Source organism: Sphaerodactylus townsendi, linkage group LG02 (assembly GCF_021028975.2).
Source record: "Sphaerodactylus townsendi isolate TG3544 linkage group LG02, MPM_Stown_v2.3, whole genome shotgun sequence".
Classification (NCBI taxonomy): domain Eukaryota; kingdom Metazoa; phylum Chordata; class Lepidosauria; order Squamata; family Sphaerodactylidae; genus Sphaerodactylus; species Sphaerodactylus townsendi.
The window spans coordinates 48,587,979-48,607,079 of NC_059426.1; the positions used below are offsets into that span (position 1 = coordinate 48,587,979).

The window sequence follows — 19,101 nt, forward strand, 5'->3', positions numbered from 1 at the left end:
GTTAATGTTTTCAGGATTGCAGATTGTGCTTGACAACTGAAAAAAATATACTTTAATGCATATAAGCCATACAGACTGGAATATATTCACTATTTTTTTCTTTGGTATATTGTAGGACAAAAACAATCCGAAGACAGCCAATAATAAATGGAGGAATCAATGTAGAAATTGGTAACCCATCATACAATATGTATGAGGTGGGTCATAACCACACTGAAAGGGGCCTTTCAGATTTCACATTAAATCCAGACAAGGTAATATTAAATACCTATTTGTCATTTGTTTTCATAATCAAAGAATTATGTATTATAAAAATAGTGAAATGTCATTATTTTTATGTCATACATGAAAAACACCTCTTGATGCAGTATGCGCAGATAACCAGCTCTATGTTCTAAATACCAATTAGCAAACAGCAGTATATTTGGTAAATACTGTGTGTCTAGTGTTTTTGAAAATCTGTACTAATAATGATCTTTGATTCATTTAATTTACATAAAGCCTGTAATGAAACTGTCTCTTCTCCCCAGGGGGCATTCTTGCTTCTTGAGATTCCTCTTGCATCTGAATCCTCTTTCCCCAGACTACCATAGCCAGTCATCAGGTTTTCAAGCAGCTTTTTTCAAGATCACATTTACTAGTTACGACAAAAGTTTTTTTTCCTATTTTTCTTTCTGACTTTATTCTCCATCTGACATCTTCACAACAGGAAATGTCACCACAATGTGGACAGAGAGTTCCCTTCAAAAGTGTCCTGGCTTGATGGGTTCACCATACCACTAAGCATGTTGCTTTGACAGTGTTCCTCTCAAACCAGTAGAAGATTGGATAGAGTGGCAGTGCTGAGAAGAAAACCTAACCTGCACAGCCTACCTTGTAGTACCTATGCAATCAAACTTCTCCTGCTCTAAACTATAACCTCTCTGCTAAGACTGGAGGACACGAGGAAGCTGCTTTATTTGCCCAGTCCTGCCTCTTTCTATGGACAGGGGCATCTAAAAAGGGATTAAGTAGAGCTGCTATAAGTAGATTCTGAAGCTGCCTGCATAAATGGCCTTCTACCCTTTGCCCTGGGTGAAGAGGACTCAGATTTGTACATCACTGTAGTAACCGCTGTGTCCCAGGATAGTCTAGCATTGGTTGTCATATAACTCTTATAGTCATTCCAGATTATCCAAATAAACTTTTATCATTTCAAGGGAAGGTAGATTGATTGATTGATTGATTGATTGATTGATTGATTGATTGATTGATTGATTGATTGATTGAAACATTTACAGCCTGCATTTTGTCAAGTAACCATAAAGACTCACAAATAACCATCAAGACCCACCTTCAGTATAAATACAATGCCTGCAGTTTAAACTTCATTAAAAGCTTCAGTGAATATAATAGCCTACCAGAGCCTCCTGAAAATGTCCAAGGCTGATGGTACTCCACATCTCCTCAGGAAACCTGTTCCATGAAGTACAGAAAATACAAGCCCCAGGTGATGCCAGGCGTTAAATCAAAGAACATTTAGAAGGTGGCAAGCTGAATAAGGTAGCTGGGACACGTGAAGACAGATGGTCCTTTAGACATGTGTCTCCCAGACTGTGAACAACTTTAAAATTCATAATCGTCATGTTGAACTGAACTGGGAAATAAATTTGTAGCCAATAAATCTCTTTTAAACTGTGGGGGAGGGGAGACCAATTGAAACCGGGCTAATTCAGTTGGAAAACTGTTACAAGAGTGGATTTTTTTCTTAATTACTTTGTCAAATCTGTTCACATCTTACAGGAGAGAAGGTTGCCTATGGTTGTTTATGCAGTGTTTCTTCAAGGTCGTTCAAAATATCTTTTTTTAAGGATAAACTGACAGAATTATGTGGTTGATGTGATCATACCATCCAAAGGCAATATTGTCCAATTTCTGGTGAAAAAGGTGTACTCCTCTGGAAATGTTATGGATCTTTTTTAAAAATTTTTTAAAAAGGACACAGGTGAACCTAAATTTGAAAAGACTTAACGGATTTCTGAAGAAGATATTTCTTCTCAGGTTGAGACACTGAAATCAGTCTCAGGACTTTCTTGCATTCATCCCTCTACCGCAAATATGTTCCAATGCAACTAATGCACTTGGAGATAGCTAGCGTTTTGTATGACGACAAATGTTTCCAGTACAGAGTACTATGATTCAGGTTCACAGCTGTCTCCATGGTGTTCACCAAAGTATTAATTCCTCTGGTAGCACTTCTGCAATTACAATGAGTTTTCTTTTTCCAGTATCTGAACAATATCCTTTGGGAATAGGACGGGGTATAAATTAAAATTGAATTGAAAAAAAAAAGAATTGAATTGAATACCCTGCTGTTGCTGAATGCAGGGTCTCAGAAATGTGCATTCTGCACTGGCAAGCTTCTGGCTTTGTTATAACCAGGATTAGACCTCCCTGAAGACCACACAGATGTTAATTTCTGCATCATAGGGGATTGGAAGTGTGTGTGTCGATGTAGAGATTTTCTCTTTTTTGCAGATTTCCTGGTATGCAGTGTTCAGCTTTGATAGCACTTACCTAGCATTGGGTTCCAGAGGCAGGTTAAGATCTCACAGAGCTCTCTGGCTGAGCTGTTGGAAGTGGTCAATAGTTTGGTGTTGGACACCTTCAGATTTATGATTCTGGGGGATTTCAGCATCTATGCTCATCTTTGTCAAGATTTCATAGCTTCTGTGGTAATAATAGGACTGCCCCATGAGTAAGCCTTTGTGTGTGTATGTTTGCATTTTCTGTATCAAGCAGGAAACTGATGATTTGGTAAGTGGGAATTTGCAGGTATGAAATTGCTAGAGGTACATTGACAGGGGAAATGGGCAGAGAAACTGAAATACTATAGATCACATTTGTTGGAAGCTCAACCATATTCTGTTACTGCCTTAAAAGAGTATTGCCAGTATTTCAAATTGTAGGGGGGAAATGAACTATTTTAAGAAAAGAAACTAAAATGCAAATAATTCCTCTGTTTAAATACAGGCCAGGTATATTGGGGGAGGGACCACAGTCTTCAAGCTTCCTCACACAGCACCTCCAATCTACTTAAACTCTGATCTGAAAGGACCTCTAACAGCAGGGGTGAGAAATTATAATTGTAATTCATTTTCCATACTCATTCTATCATGATGCCCTAGTTAGGGTTATAAAAGGTTCTTGGTAAAACATACAGCATTTAGTAAATAATGTATTTGTGAGTAACTAGTGTGACATGTTATAAAATGTATAACTGAAAACAAAAAGGAAATAGAAACAAAGTTACTGCATTTTATAATAGCAGTTATAAATCAAACCAAGTAACAGTTCCGTCCTGTTTTGTTCAACAGCGACAGCAAAGTGCAGGATTCTCTGCTATCTCAAAGCATGAAAACATGCACTAGGAAATTGATCGTATTTTGGGTTGGGGAAATTGCCATCACTCCCATTGGTACTGCTTAGAAATGGGGTGAAGAAACTAAGTAGAAGAGCCCTGCCTTCAATAAACTGTATATTCTTGCACTGCTAATAGTTGCAGGGCTGTTCAGGCACAGAAACCAGTAGCGCAGTGATCTGTTTGGATTAGGATGCTATTTTGGCACAGATCTGCACTTGCACCTAGCAGCTGCTAAAGGGAAGGGGTAAGACCAGGCAGTTAGTAAGCATGCATAATTAACGGAATACCTTTTATCACAGTGGAATAAACTGGCAAATGAACTGAGCTATGCCTTTATGTAAGTGATAATGCATGCACAAATTGTGCCAAACTTTTTTTCTGAAACTGAAGACGATGGACAAATAAATAATAGTCCAGTGTTCACTTAAATTAGTGTCAACTGACAATTGAATATTAGTTAATCATTTGTACACCAATATATACACAATTTAGGTTACAGAGCACATGTCTCTGCACAGTACAACTTCAAAAGTATACAGTTTTTTCCCAAAGTTACAGTAATATTGTACAAGTACAAATGGTAACTGAAGTATGCTATCCAGTGCCCAAGTGAGCAGGTCTGCAATTTGCATATGCATAATTGTATTTTGGATCATGTCCGAACTATTTAATGCAGGAAAACCAATTAATGAGCAGAATACACACAATTCAATTAAAGGAGATGCACAAAAACCATACTTAAATTAATGGAGCTAAAGCACTGCAGTTGGATGTAAATGCTTCTAATTGATACTACCTATGTCCTAAAAATCTCAACACTCTTCCAATAAAATTGTATTAATTATATTCATATAGAACAGTTCGTATATCCATATATTTAATTTACAGTCATCTTAATGTGGTTTCATGTATGATTGTTTACCAGAGAAACATGGACAAGTGATACTAATTTTTTAGCGCCTAATGTGATATATAAAGATACATGCGAAGCTGCATGTAGTAGGTATTCTTAGGGCTTTTTATAGCTTATCCAACCCTGAGCAGTGCAGTTCAAACCAATTTCAAAGTATATAACTACGTCATGCAACATGCATCCTGACTCTCACATACTTAACAAATACATTTTAATAAACTCATTCTTGTATAAATGTCTCTAAGATTACAGTGTTAGCAGCAATCTCTTAATGCATAGTAATTACACTGACTCATTGAAACTGCTAAACTTGTTAGGGCTTGATTTACATAGCCTAAATTTCCCTCAAAAGTAACGTACTGGTGAGAAGTAGTAAATTATGTACATTATGTCTCAGTTGAAGTGCTCTGTCCAAGTACTCAATAAAAGCTTTTATGATTTTTCAAATAAACAAAAGATATATTAGAGATACCCAGATGTGTTCACGCATAGTTTTAATGTAAATATTATGATGAATTAGCCATCTCTAGTAAATCATCTTGTACAAAATTGAAATATTCTTTCTACCTTTCTGGTAGCTTTTTATTCACCCCTCTGAAGATTTTCCATTTAATTAAAACAGTTGGACTGATCTCATTTAACTTTTATTTCAGTTAAGTGAGCTTAGCAACACAGTATAACAAGGTAATTCTAAATGTACTTAATAAAAATAATATCTATTGGAATAGTAGAGCTTGGTCCAGCAGAATGTTCCTGTAGGCATCTTCATTTTACAACAGAGGATGTAGAATTTTCCACTGGGCCCAACTCCCAGGCCACTGCTAAACTATGATGATGTGTTCTCTTCAGCCTTTTAGTTTTGCCATCTCCAATAGAAAAATAATAACTTTTTACCATTTGATACCATCAGTGGCTATTACAGATATGCCAATTTAGCCACTTGGGGAATCTAACCACCCATTTCTATTTATTTAGAGAGTAATTTTTTAATTAAGACCACAAAAAGGATAAATATTAATGAGAGTAAGAATTGTCTAATATCTCCAGAGAAGGAGAAAAATGAAATTAAGAATAAACACAATCCTTTAGCTCCAAATCTAAAACCTGTGGTGTAGTTAGCAAGGGGACTGAGCACACCTCTTGAGCACCTTTTTTTGAAAAATGGCAACTTTTCAGTACAGTGGGAGCTGGAGGAAAGAGGGGGCTCTGGGCTGAGAGAGACCTGGCAGGGGATGCCATAAGGTGGGCTCTCTGTTCCTCCAGCATGCCTGGGAGCAGGGGGGAGAGAGGCATGCTGGCGCCTCACATAACAGCTGTGGTGAGAGTGAGTGGCATTGCCAGGCATTGGTGGTTCATCCACTCCCGGCCTGGAAGAGGATGAGTGAGAGAAGACCAGGTTGCCGCCACCGCCTTTAACCACTCACCAGAATGTCTCCACTCTTACAATCGAGGAAATCTGCAGGATGGAGTTTTCAACAGGAACCTTTCTTACCCAAGGAAACGTGTGGAGAATAACTCCACACCGCTCTGTTTCTGGGGGGCAGGAGAAGAGCTTGTACGTGCCAGCTCCCCCTTTGCAGCTGTAATGAGGAAAGCCAGCTGGTGCTCTCTCCCTCCTCTCTGATGTATTATTCCTATTAATATCAAACTCTTCTGGAGGGGAAAGCTAGTATTTTCAGCCCTTCCGTTCTTCCCATTTCATCCAGCATCTGTTTCATCCTACATGATAGTTCGCAGTACTACCCATGGAGCTGAGTGAGCAAATGTGTGTGTCCATATAGTCAGAAATATATTTCCTTGTGTTCCCTTTGCTGAGTTGGAAGAAAGGGGACTGTCTTGATCATGTTGAAGTGAGCAACAAACCTCTCATGGATGTACCGGAACAAGATTGCTGCTTGTGTGAGGTTGTTAAACAAAAATGTTCAGAATTTTTTTTCAGTTGCAGTTGTCAACATGTAGAACAAAATTTTATATATTATTTTAAAAGACTCTGTGTCACCATTTGAAAACCTGATACACATTCAGCTGCCAAATTGTGATTTTATGCAAGTATAAGTATATAATAGGCCAGTATGGGAGGCTCAATTTTTTTTGCCTACCTGGGGATTCTACTCCACGCCCGTTACTTGACGGCTGTACCTCTTCGGGAGCGCGGGGCAGGTTGAGTGCTTTTCTAATTAGTTTCTTTTTCTCCAGAAGTGACACAAACTTTTGTATTGCTCTCTGACCTCTTGATGCTCTTCCCTACCTCTTCTGTAGTTTGGGAAGATTCCTTTTCTCCCTTCACCCTATGCAGCATTCATACCTCTTTTTGATCTGAACCCAGACCTCCCCCCACCCAAGGCCATGTGCTTGTTCCCCCTAATTTTAGTACGTGGGTATGCCCGTGTCTAAAACTTACCTCTTTATGACAAGAAATTAAGAACTAGGCAGAATAATCTTCAAGTTGTCTCTTTTAAGGTCATGTTATTGATGTTATCTTTTCTTAAATTATCTCTTCCTTTGCCAGAAATAACGGCACTAGAATCAACTAGGCCGTAATTGCGACAGGGCGCAGGGCATATGGTGGGGTCCAGAGCAGTGAGCATGTGTGCCCAGGGCCTGCTGGGCAGCCGAGCTACACCTGTCTTGATTGTGTGATGCGTGCGAGTTGAAGGGGTGGAGCACACTCCCTATATATTAGGCAGCACGCAGTTGCTCCGGCCTTCTTCGACATCTGGAGCAAACTGAACTGGTGTTTTTGCTAGTTAGGCAGCTAGGGCAAGTGGAGGCTTACCAGTAGAGTTTTGGTACTGGTGGATTTGGGGTACTCTTCCCCCCACATTTCCCTCCCGTCTCCTTTTTGGGAGGTGCTACGGTCAGTATTTGGCGCCAAAAATACACAGCGGGGGGCGCGTAGTCACCCAAACAGCACGAGCTTCAGCGGGGGAGGGAGCAGCAAGTGGAACCCCGGGCATTCAGGCTGGTGGGTTTTTTTCTGGCCCCGCACTAGGTGGTATCTCTTGGGGCTGGGTTTACAGCCAGCGCCGGACCCTCCCCTCACTGTCCAAAGGGCTCACCACTTAGACGCCTCCCACCAAGGCTGCACCACTTAAGTAGAGACCAAAAAATCATGTGTATGCCCAGAATCCTACATGTTTTTCCAGCCTGTATCAAGAAGACTTCTGAAATAATGGTTTGGGTCCACTGGGAGATTTCTGCATATGTTAGGGTTTCTTCCACAAGTGAAAATGTGGGGGGGAAATTTGCACTTCATCCCATTCGCTTAAGTTAAAATATATCTTTTTTGCTTAAGGTATTGTACAAGCAATTTCTGGACACTATATAAGCTAAGCACTAGGTGTTGCAGATTTTGCAGAAGCTGAACTGTGCTAGATCCATTTATGTTTCCACTTGCACATTGCTGAATTGAAGTGAATGAGTGGAAGGAAAATAAATATTAGTGCTCTTCCACAAATGCTTGTGCAAGGGGTTGCACAAGAGTCCATTCACATAGGTAGCAGTTTTCGTGTTGACGCAAGAGGTTGCACAAGTTCTTGAAAGCAAGTAGATATTTCATTTTTCTTGAAATAGTTCTTGTGTGTGTAGAAGACCCTCTGTAGATGTAGCATACCTTCTGAATTAGGCCATCAATATTGAACCATTATTTGTTTTACAGCCCAATCCAAGGGAGGGGATGGTAGAGTGGCAGCCAGGGATGATGAAGATGTGCTGCCTCCAAAGAGGCAATCAGTGGTGTAGGTGCCAGGGGAGGAGGAGAAACTCCTTGCTCTCCCAGGAAAGCCCGGAGGTGAACATAACTTACCTACCTTTTTGCTGCTGAAAGAGAGCAGTGCCAGGCTGAAGTCAGCTCCAGCCCCTGGAGTACCCTGAGGATGCCAGTTCAACTTCCTGTGGTACAGGCTGCCCCTTACCTGTCCAATATAACATCTACGAAATGCCGCTGGGCCTTTTCCAGGGCCCGTTTTGATGCTTTTCCATCAGCCAATCTAATGGGCAGATTTCAAAAAATCCCACGACATAGGAGACTATGTGTTTGTAACTCAGGGGAAGTGGACTCTGTATTACATATTTTATTGCATTGTGAACTCCATAAAGGGGAAAGGGAGGCTTTAATTCATCCATTGTTTATCCAGTACAGAAATTTAACTAGAGTTAATTCCGATTCAGTTCTTGTGAGAATTTTGCTGGAAGACCGAGTTTCTCTTATATCTCAGCAGGTAGCTAAATTTTGTATGCTGGCATATAGTAAGAGAAGAATCATGTTGGAATCAAGAGCCAGACCACATGAGGGTGACCGTAATAATGCTACAAGCTGATGATATTTTTTTGTGTATAGACTTGTATCGTGGATTTCTGTACAAATTCGATTTTTCTTTTGTTTATTGTTCTTCTTTTTTCTTGTTCTTCTCTACTCTTTTTTGCTGGCCTAATGGCCGTAATAAAACTGACTGACTGACTGTGGTACAGGAGTGATGGCATAGAAGAATCCCATGCTTCCAGGCTTCCATACCACAGTGCCAGGCGGCACAGGTCCTGGGCAACCCTTCCACGACTTCCAATGCTTTTTCAAATCCCACCTCCCCACCATTTTGGGATTGCAGCCTTAGTTTGCTCAAGTATTTGAAAATAAGTTATAATTTTAGAACACATTATATGCTTAGTATCTTTATGCCCCACAATAATTTTCAGTTTTAACCAGCACTGAACAATAATCTTTACATGGACTCTCTTGTTTACAGCTAAACAGGCCTTCCATTCAGCATGTTATAAACTGTATTTTTTATAAGCTAGACTAAATCATACAAATAATTATGAACAATTATTGGATAAAACAATTTTTATACACACACCCCCATATTACATTGTATCAAAAGCATGTGTCATAAAATATTTGACTTCTGTTTTGCTTGAGTCTAAGTCATTAATAAAAGAATCCTGGTTTTCACTCATCATGCATGTTGTGTGAAATTAATATTTTCTCAGTTCTTAAACTAATCTTTAATGACATGTGACATTTTTATCTCATTTCAGCCAACAAACTACTCTAATCCAGTGTACGCAAAGTTGTACATGGATGGGCAAAACTGTCGAAACTCCTTAGCAAGTGTTGATGAAAGGAAAGAGCTCCTTCCAAAGAAAATAGATATTGGAATAAGGGAGACTGTGGCATAATCAATTGTAACTTTTTGTATACTGTATAAATGTATAAAATATAAGGATTACTTTTCTATGTACCAACAGTATTATAATTGTTTGGGCATCAGCATTACCTCTGGAAATTTTTTTTTCTGTTTGGTTGGTGGTTTTTTGGGTTTTTCTTTAGCTGATGACTTGACTGACCATTTGTATGGTATTTTTATGAAAAAAAAACTGTACTACCAGTACAATTTACAGCAATGCTGCTGATATAACACACATTGAATTTGTTAAAATTTAAGAAAATCCTTTGTAGTGTGAATATGAGCAATCTATTTTGTATGAACTCTTTTTTTGTTTTAATTAATCAATGATGATGATCTTGCACTTTTTCATGATATGGTTCGACAGCTGTAGTACAGTGTGTGAATTTGTTTCTGTTTTAAATGGTGGAAGTTTGATTGGATGATCTACTCTCTTTGTGCCCCTTAGAAATTCACTTCAAAACTTTGAAATAATAGGACACTTAATTTCACAGATCACACATAACTTGCTTTTACAGTTTGCTTTAGGATGCCAACAAGCTATGAGTACTATAGAGAACATCTAATGGTCTGCATGAACACAGATTATTCAGTTTGAGGGATACAGTGATTGTCCATACTATAGTAAACATATATATCATGTAAAAATCCTTCATATTTAGTAAAGCTGCATAGAATTTAGTAATATACAACTTACGAAAGGAAAGACCTTAACTGATGTGTGACGTGGCTTATTCTGCAGTCCTTTGTACAATAGCCTATCTGGAGCACAAGAGGGCATTGCCAACACACATTATATATTTATTTACTCAGCCACATGTATTATTTGTATGAGATAAACTCCCCTGTGATGTAAAGAGAACAGAAAGCCATAAGCACACACATTAACAAGGTCTTTTTAGGAGGAGGAAAAATCCACCTTCTTATATAGAAATATGAAACCCACCCACCCAATCTTCATCATTTTGTATCTTTGAAAGTATTATTTAAAAACTACTGTTCATTAATTTTAAACCTTCCTGAATAAACCTCAAACCACATTCTCAGCGGTGGAGAGTGTTAAATGTAACAGGTTTCCAGCACTTTCTCTGGTATTAGCCAATTTTATGTTGTTATGAAGAATAAAAACAAAAACAAAAATCAATACAATTTGCCTTTTTAATTGTGACAGAAATATGTATTGCAATTTCTCTAGGTTGCAAAAAAAAGAAATCTTTTATATATATATATAACTTTAAAGGCACAAAAGACTTCACACTCATGTAGAAAAAGAATTGGAGGGGTTTTTGTTCCCTCTGCTACATATTACTGATTTTTCGCTGTCCTAATATATTAATCTAACAGATTAAATATGTTTGTGGTGGCTCTTTATTCCCTTTGTACAAACATTGCAAAAATAACAGCTGTTTTATAAAAGATTTTTTTGCTGTACTCTATGCATGCATACTACCTATTTCTAAACTTTGCCATGTTGAGGCCTTTATTAAAAAGAATTTGATTCATGTAATATCAGTGCAGTTTTGCTTGAACAATGTTTTGCATATCATAATTTGTCAGGTTCCTGATTAACTTTTTTTTTAATCGGACAGTATGCTTCATTTGGTTAAACAGTCATTTTGCCCATATTTCTAAAAAATGTAAATGAAGTGTTACATACTTTATTGTTGACTTTTGCTTACTCAAATGAAATTCTACATGTTTAACTATTGTGCAGAAAACTTCTTGAATATAAACACAGAGAATTAATATCCACTCCAAAAACACAAGATGCTACGGAAAGGGAGGGGGAAAGGGAGGAAATGTCGAATCTGTCTCAAGCCTCAGTACAAATCTGAAGTAAAATTTCTCTCTCTCTCTGGGCCTTTCCCCACTTTTGTCCTTCCCCTCTATGCCGCGCGCTGCTCTCAGCGCACAGCATCCCAGGCGCGCGCCCGGCCGTCCCCACGACCCCGCGCTCTGCGCGGGGCCATCAAAAGGCGCCATCAAAAGGCGCCGTTGAGAAGAGCACCTGGGATGCTGCGCGCTGAGGGGCGCGACAGCAGCAGCTTCGGGGCGGCTGCGCTGTCGCCGCCCCTCTCAGTGGGGAGTGCCGAGGGACCCCGCGCTACTCTCCTCGAGTAGCGCGGGGCTTAAGGGAAGTGGGGAAAGGCCCTCTCTTTATAATTCTGAAGTAAAAATTGTTGACATGTTCTAACTTTGAAACCTTTTAAAATAAGGGGACTCTGGCAAGGTAAAATAGTTGTCAGAGGAAGTGTATGAAGGGAGCTGAATCTATCCTCCACTCTTCTTCCAAATACCTAACTTTCAGATTTTTAAATGGTTATGCTTAACAACTCCAGTCTCTGGATTTGTCTAGGGAATCATACACAGAGCATCAGTTTGGGCTGCCAATTTGCAATGCAGTTAGGAATACAAATGCAGGGTTTCAGTGCTCCAGTTACGAGCAATTTAAATTTAAACATTCTTATTTACTTGGGGCAAAACTTAGCTATAGGATCCTCCTGTGATCCTCTTTTAAAACAGTTTTCATTGCTGACTTCCATTCCTTTTCTTAAAGGAGATGCATATTTCAAGAAGATGCCTATTTCACATTTAAAATCTTTAACTATACCATTCAAACCCTGATTACCTTAGTTAGTAATTCATAAAATATCTCTAAAATTTAATCTTTCATCACCTCCATTTGACATAGCTATCTCATACCTTAGCTAAAAAAAAATTCATCCTTGCCTTCCAAGGAGGGGAGAGAGAAGCTGAGGGTCCACAATAAGATGTAGGACAACGTTTTGTGGAATGAAACTGGCCAAAGCTTGTTTATTGATTTTCTGACTGAGGAAGCAGAGGCACAGCATAGGGTATTTATCCAATCACTGGGCAACACCCTTGTTGCCCCCAGTCATATCCTTCCCCCAGGCCCAAGTGCTGGGGAAACTGGGAGCAGCAAGACAGTGGGAGCCATTTGGGCACTGGCTCCAATAGTAGTAGATTCTTATCTGGTGAACCAGATTTGTTTCCCCACTCCTACATTCCTGCTGGGTGACCTTAGGCTAGTCACAGTTCTTTGGAACTCTCTCAGCCCCATCTACCTCACAAGGTGTCTGTTGTGGGGAGAAGGGAAAGAAGTTTGTAAGTCCCTTTGATTCTCCTTACAGGAGAGAAAGGGGAGTATAAATCCAAACTCCTCTTTTCTTCTTTTAATGAATGGTTCATGTTTCTCTTATAATATCTAGGTCTGCCGTTAGTGTAAGTCTTAAAAGGGGATGCACAATAAACTCAGTGGTTTGGGGCAGGTCTGTATGCTTCTTCAGAAATCACATGATGCCAAAATTACTTTGTGAAGGCCATGTGGGGTGAGGGAGAGCTTCTTGGGTAGATATCAAGTGAAAGGGGTGCTCGACGCTGGCCCTTTCCACACAGTAAATTCTGAGCGGGCTACAGCTGGAATTAATGAACCCGGCATAGCCCCGGGCCCTTCGCATGGTTGACTATCCAGTGGACAGCCAACGTACCAGCTGGGGCACGCGCCTTTACATGGAGGCATTTTGGTTTCTGTAACTTTAGAAGGAATGAAGGAAGGAGGGAAGAACCAATAAAGGAGGAAAGGTAAGATCACATGATCTACTGCTATAATAAACTATAATTCCCTAAATGCAATATCTTTAAAGACAAACTATTTTACACACATGCTAGCTACATTTTACTGCTGGGGCAGCACAGTTTCAAGAGTCTGCTGCTTATATGGAGGAGTGGGGAATCAAACCCAGTTTTCCAAATTAGAGTCCACTTGCTCTAAACCAAATCAGAGTCCACTTGCACCATCACTACACGACCAAGGAAAGTTACTTATTAAGTTGCTGTCGGTTCATGCAAGCAAACTTCACTGAAACAACATAAACAAGATCAGAAAATGTTGGTTGTGAGGAGGTCTTTACCCATAGTTTTGAGAAGGTAAGGCATGTTAAACATACAGGGTTGTATCCAGAGTAATCTTTCCATTTGTAGAATTGAACTTCCCTTTTTCCTCCCTACCACTGCAGCCAACTGATCTTCCTGGGTATCTTCCAGGAATAGCACGAGAGAGCTCTGCAGCAGAAAGGGAAAATCAATAGAAATTCTCAGTTTGGTCTGGACCCAGTGGTATTTTATACCATTATTTTACTATTCACATTTTAAATTGAAAAATAGTAAGTACCCAGTAACCTTGTAATTTCTTCTTCATACACTTTCTATAAATGAATTAAAACAGTATTAAAACTGTCACATGTAGTCCAGTAGCTCATAATAGCAATACACATGTAAACATAAAATGTCTTCTTGTTATAAGGATATTCAAGGTTAATTTGTTTGGCCCAAGCTCAAAACTTTTTCTGATCCAAGTTTTTATGATCCAATATGGTAAATGGCATGACCAGTCTAAGCAAATTCAAGAGAAGTTGGCCAAATTTCATATCCTGTAAGACTACCTAAAAAGGGGAACTCCTATAAGAATGTAATCATTTACTGATCAACATTGAATTTATGAGAATGAGCAAGGAGCCCACTATGGCAACTTCATAAATGTTCTGGAAGTAGGGGTGGGTAGCATGGTAGCCAAGTTTGTGGATGATACCAAATTATGTAGGGGGGTGAGAACCACAAAGGACTGCGAAGAGCTCCAAGCGGACCTTGATAAATTAGGTGAGTGGGCTAAGAAATGGCAAATGCAGTTCAATGTAGCAAAATGTAAAGTGATGCACATAGGGGCAAAAAATCCAAACTTCAGAGACACACTACGGGGTCAGTGCTATCAGTCACAGACCAGGAAAGGGATTTGGGTATCTTAGTTGATAGTTCCATGGAAATGTCAACTCAATGCATGGCAGCTGTGAAAAAGGCAAACTCTACTGGGGATAATTAGGAAAGGAATTGAGAATAAAACTGCAAAGATTGTCATGCCCTTATATAAAGCAGTGGTGCAACCGCACTTGGAGTACTGTGTTCAGTTCTGGTCACCACATCTCAAAAAGGATATCGAAGAGACAGAAAAAGTGCAGAGAAGGGCAATGAGGATGATTGAGGGACTAGAGCACCTTCCTTATGAGGAGAGGCTGCAGCGTTTGGGACTCTTTAGTTTGGAGAGGAGATGCCTGAGGGGGATATGATTGAAGTCTATAAAATTATGCATGGGGTAGAAAATGTTAACAGAGAGAAATTTCTCTCTCTCACAATACTAGAACCAGGGGGCATACAATGAAAATGCTGGGGGGAAGAATTAGGACTAATAAAAGGAAACATTTCTTCAAGCAACAGGTGATTGGAATATGCTGCCACAGGAGGTGGTGATGGCCACTAACCTGGATAGCTTTAAAAGAGGCTTGGACAGATTTATAGAGGAGAAATCGATCTATGGCTCCCAATCTTGATCCTCCTTGATCTGAGATTGCAAATGCCTTAGCAGACCAGGTGCTCCTGACCAGCAGCAGCAGCAGCAGAAGGCCATTGCTTTCACATCCTGCATGTGAGCTCCCAAAGGCATTTGGTGGGCCAATGCGAGTAGCAGAGTGCTGGACTAGATGGACTCTGGTCTGATTTAGCAGGCTCTTTCTTATATTCTTAAGATCACTGGAAAACATTTTTAAATAGATCCAGCCATTAGTCTAATCAATCCATTAATCCTCAACTAACCCAAGGACCATAGTTATTCCAATATATTAATGTTCATTATTGTGGTCATAGTCATAATTAAAAAAGGAGAGAATCTACATTTTGAAATGATACAGCATTAGAAAAAAATGTTCCTTACAACAAATAAAATAATATACAGAAATAACTGAAAAGCACAATTCCTAAACAGAAAACTCATGGAATGATAACAAAAAAAATGTAGTTACTATGTTTTCCCTGATAAAGGTTAAAATATTACTATTTCTGAAAATCACCCAAGGCAAGTCTCTATAAATGGTGTGTGTGTGTGGGGGGGGGGGGGTGTTAGCTCAGAGCTGTCCTATAAGATGTCCCAAGTCATATATTTTAATATGTATTTTTTCCCAACAAAAACAGATAAATTCAATTGTGCAATGAACATTAAAAATGCTACTAATTTTGTATATAATTCCGTAAAACTCACATTGAAGAGTATACTGTATACATTTATTTACTGACACTATTTATAATCTCAGCTCTTCTTTTAATCCAAGGCAGGAAAAAAGGCCAAGCAACACAAAAACCTCATTCAAAATAGAACCAGTCTATAACAGCAACAACTATATATTGGTTGCCCCACAGAAAACGGCACAAGTTTACTAGGGACAGAATTCTACCATGGACTTGCTCTTTGAAAAAATACAGTCTGATAGATAGGATTGTCAGCCAATGGTAGGCAACAGTCAGGAGTTAGGGGTGGGGATATGGGGGGCACACTATTGGTGTGATGGCATTATAGCACCTTCGGGGCAATCCCACAAAAAATGTCACACTGCTTTAGAATTGCTGGTAACTTTATGGTAAAAATGGGAGCACCATCATTCCAACAGAGATTGTTCTCACCCATCAGTTGTCAGAGTGGCAGCAGGCAGCAGCGTTTCTCCTGGGAGGTCTGTCTGGCAACCTTATATTGAGACTTTACAGAAAGTCATCGGAGTCAGTGCCTTGCAGAGCATTTCTGAAGGACTGAGCTCAATAAAGTGGGGAAGCTAAAAAGGCAGTAGGTGAGATGAAAACATTCAGAACAAATACATGTGAAAATAAAGAAATGGAAAGCAGCACAGCTGTACATTCCTACTTATGGGACTATAATTCAGATATTTGTACTCATGGAAAGGGTAGTTTATAAGCATTTCTAGACTTAATGTAGGAGACTGGCTTTGATATTTACTTGGCAATACGAAACGGTCCTAAGTCAAATGTATTGAAATGAGAGTGTATCTTTGTATGATATACACACACTCGAAATACACACCCATGCATTCAAAAACATCTTTACTAAATTTTTGAAAATATAGCGTTCAATAGATTTTCTAAGACAGGAGGCTGACTCATGACAGCCAATTAATTATAACAATCAGAGGAATTCTAGACAAAGTATTTTCAGTGTTAATAGGTAGGCTAATTAAAATTCATGTCCCATAAAAGTCACTTGACTCTCAATTATGATTAAGTATGCAAGGTCATTAGAACACAGTGAGAGACTGAGCCAAAAGCAGTCCCCTAGTTAGTCAGTGACAGTTCAGAACTATTGTCATGCTTTGTAAAGAACTGTACATGAAATACAAATTACAGTTCAGGGTCTCCCAGTATGAAGTGTGAAGGACTGATGGAAACAGTAATTTTCTGGCCTTGAGGCCTATTTTTATGTGGTGGTGCCTGACTGTTTCCAAATCAGAAATTCAGTGCTCTATTTCAGATATTTGAAATTCTTATTAAAGTTCAAAAGGTCCATAGTTTAAGAACTGGAAGTCTTGACCTATTTTGTACTGTTAATTTTGTAATCATAAGTTATTAGCATAATTGGTCTTCATGATACTGTTACTATAAGTGGCAAAAGGTTTCTTTGGCTTTCAGTAATCTATCTGTTGAATTTCTATGTTCCTATTCTACTAAAAAAAATTCTAAAAGGAACATTCTTCCAAATTAATATGAGACCACAAATGAGGCTGAATGGTTTTTCAAAATCTCTGTCCCACAAAGGGGACACAATGTAGTTTCTTTCATAACAACTCTGTAAGTAGGTCAGGTTGAGAGAGAACTATTGACCTAGCATCAATCAAGGAACTTCATGGCTGAAAGCAAACATTCATATGATGTTAGACATATTTGTTCTGATTCCCTAATGTGTGATTTAGAGCCATAGGACAGCAAGGAGGGGAAATCAGCTGTGGGGGTAGAGCACTGCCATCCTGCTCTCCCCAAGGTACTTACCCTGGTGAAAGGGTGCTGTCACTGGTATGCAGTCACCCTGTTCCTCCCCAAGACTTGAACTCAGCAGCAGATGCTGGCACAGCTGGCATAAGTGCATAAAATTATAGGGGGGCATGGCCAGGGAGGAGCTGACATTAGTTGACTTCCCCCAGCCATACGCCACATTACACTGGTGGACAAATGTAAGTCTATCACAGTCAATGGGGACTTCTTTTTCATCTTTCCAGCCTCCTTGCACCACTTGGGGGCCTCTTTGGGGGCAGCATCCCAACAGGGCCACAGTTTTTGGATGGGACCCCCCATAAATGACCATCAGAGGAACACAGAGTTGGCTGTGGTTCTGGAGAAAGAAGTGGCTTTTCTCCCCGGTGCCATTTCCCTGATTGAAAAGCTAACACCCCTTATTGCCTTTAGTATTCTAAGGGGGAAAAGCAATGTACATCTTATTGTACCCTGTTGAGTCTAGAAAGCAACTTTATCATGACTGACAAATTACCACAAATAAGAGTTTAATCCTTTCTGCCCCAGCACCATCATCTGACTCCATATCACATATTCCAGTGCTTTTTGCAACTAAATTTCACATCTGGAGAATGGATCTAATCACAGATCTCCAATATCATGTCATCTGAGTCCCAAGTAGGAATATGAATTCCAATCTCCTGAGTCCTACTTTGAAACTCTAACCACTATAACCATTTAATTTTCGACCAACCTCCTCCGTCCGCAGCCTGGGGGTCCACCTGGATTTGCCTCTTTCAATGGAGACCCAGGTGGCCCATATTACCCGGGTTGCATTTTTCCACCTTCGATAGGCCCGACGGTTGGCCCCTTCCTCTCCAACACTGACCTAGCCACTGTGATCCACGCAACGGTCACCTCCAGGCTAGACTATTGTAACTCGCTCTACGCAGGGCCTTCCCTTGCATTTGATCCGGAAATTGAAACTGGTCCAACATGCGGCGGCTCGCTTGCTCACAGGGGGCGCCTTCTGAGAACATATTCAACCTGAGTTGCGCCGCCTGCATTCCAGTTGAATTCCGAATCATCTTCAAGGTGTGGTTGTTGACCTTTAAGGCCTTACACGGCCTGGGACCCTCGTACCTTCGGGACTGCATTACCCCATATGTCCCAGCTCGACCTCTGCGTTCAGCAGAGGCCAATTTACTGGAGGCCCCTGGCCCCTCAATGACACAGCTGGCCTCCACTCAGGCCAGGGCCTTTACGGCTCTGGCGCCAGCCTGGTGGAACACTCTCCCTCCAGCTCTCTGGGCCCTGTGGGACCTTGGGGAATTCCGCAGGGCCTGTAAGACTGAGTTGTTCCACCGGGCCTTTGGAGAGACTAGCCGCTGAGGGTGCCCCAGCCCCCTTCCCTCTGCTTCGCATGGGTCCCTAACATCATAGGGACCCATTATTCTTTCTTGGGAGGGTTACGTAAGGGTTTCGTAGGACGCTGTTTTAGAACATAACTGTTGTTTTAAATTATATTTATGATTTTATATGATGTTTTATATTGTACACCGCCCTGAGCCCTTCGGGGATAGGGCGGTATATTAAATCAAATAACAACAACAACAACAAAACAACAATATATTTGTTTTGCAAAAGGAAACCAGAGAGGCTCACAGCAATCCTTAAAAGAAATTAAGAACACGGAAAGTTAGAATCAGAAGATTGATTGTTGTTATTGGTACCAATTATTGTCA

The 19,101-nt window shown here is 40.0% G+C and overlaps 1 protein-coding gene across 1 annotated transcript in view; it reads left to right on the forward strand.

Moving 5' to 3' along the window:
• LRP1B (LDL receptor related protein 1B) overlaps window positions 1-11,006 on the forward strand; it is a 353,740-nt gene extending 342,734 nt beyond the window's left edge. Inside the window, exons 84-86 of the mRNA XM_048484494.1 lie at window positions 116-254; window positions 3,013-3,111; window positions 9,351-11,006. Of these exons, the coding sequence (XP_048340451.1) occupies window positions 116-254; window positions 3,013-3,111; window positions 9,351-9,491 (379 nt within the window). The 3' untranslated portion in view covers window positions 9,492-11,006. The remainder of the gene's footprint in view (window positions 1-115; window positions 255-3,012; window positions 3,112-9,350) is intronic.
• Window positions 11,007-19,101: the final 8,095 nt, after the last annotated feature.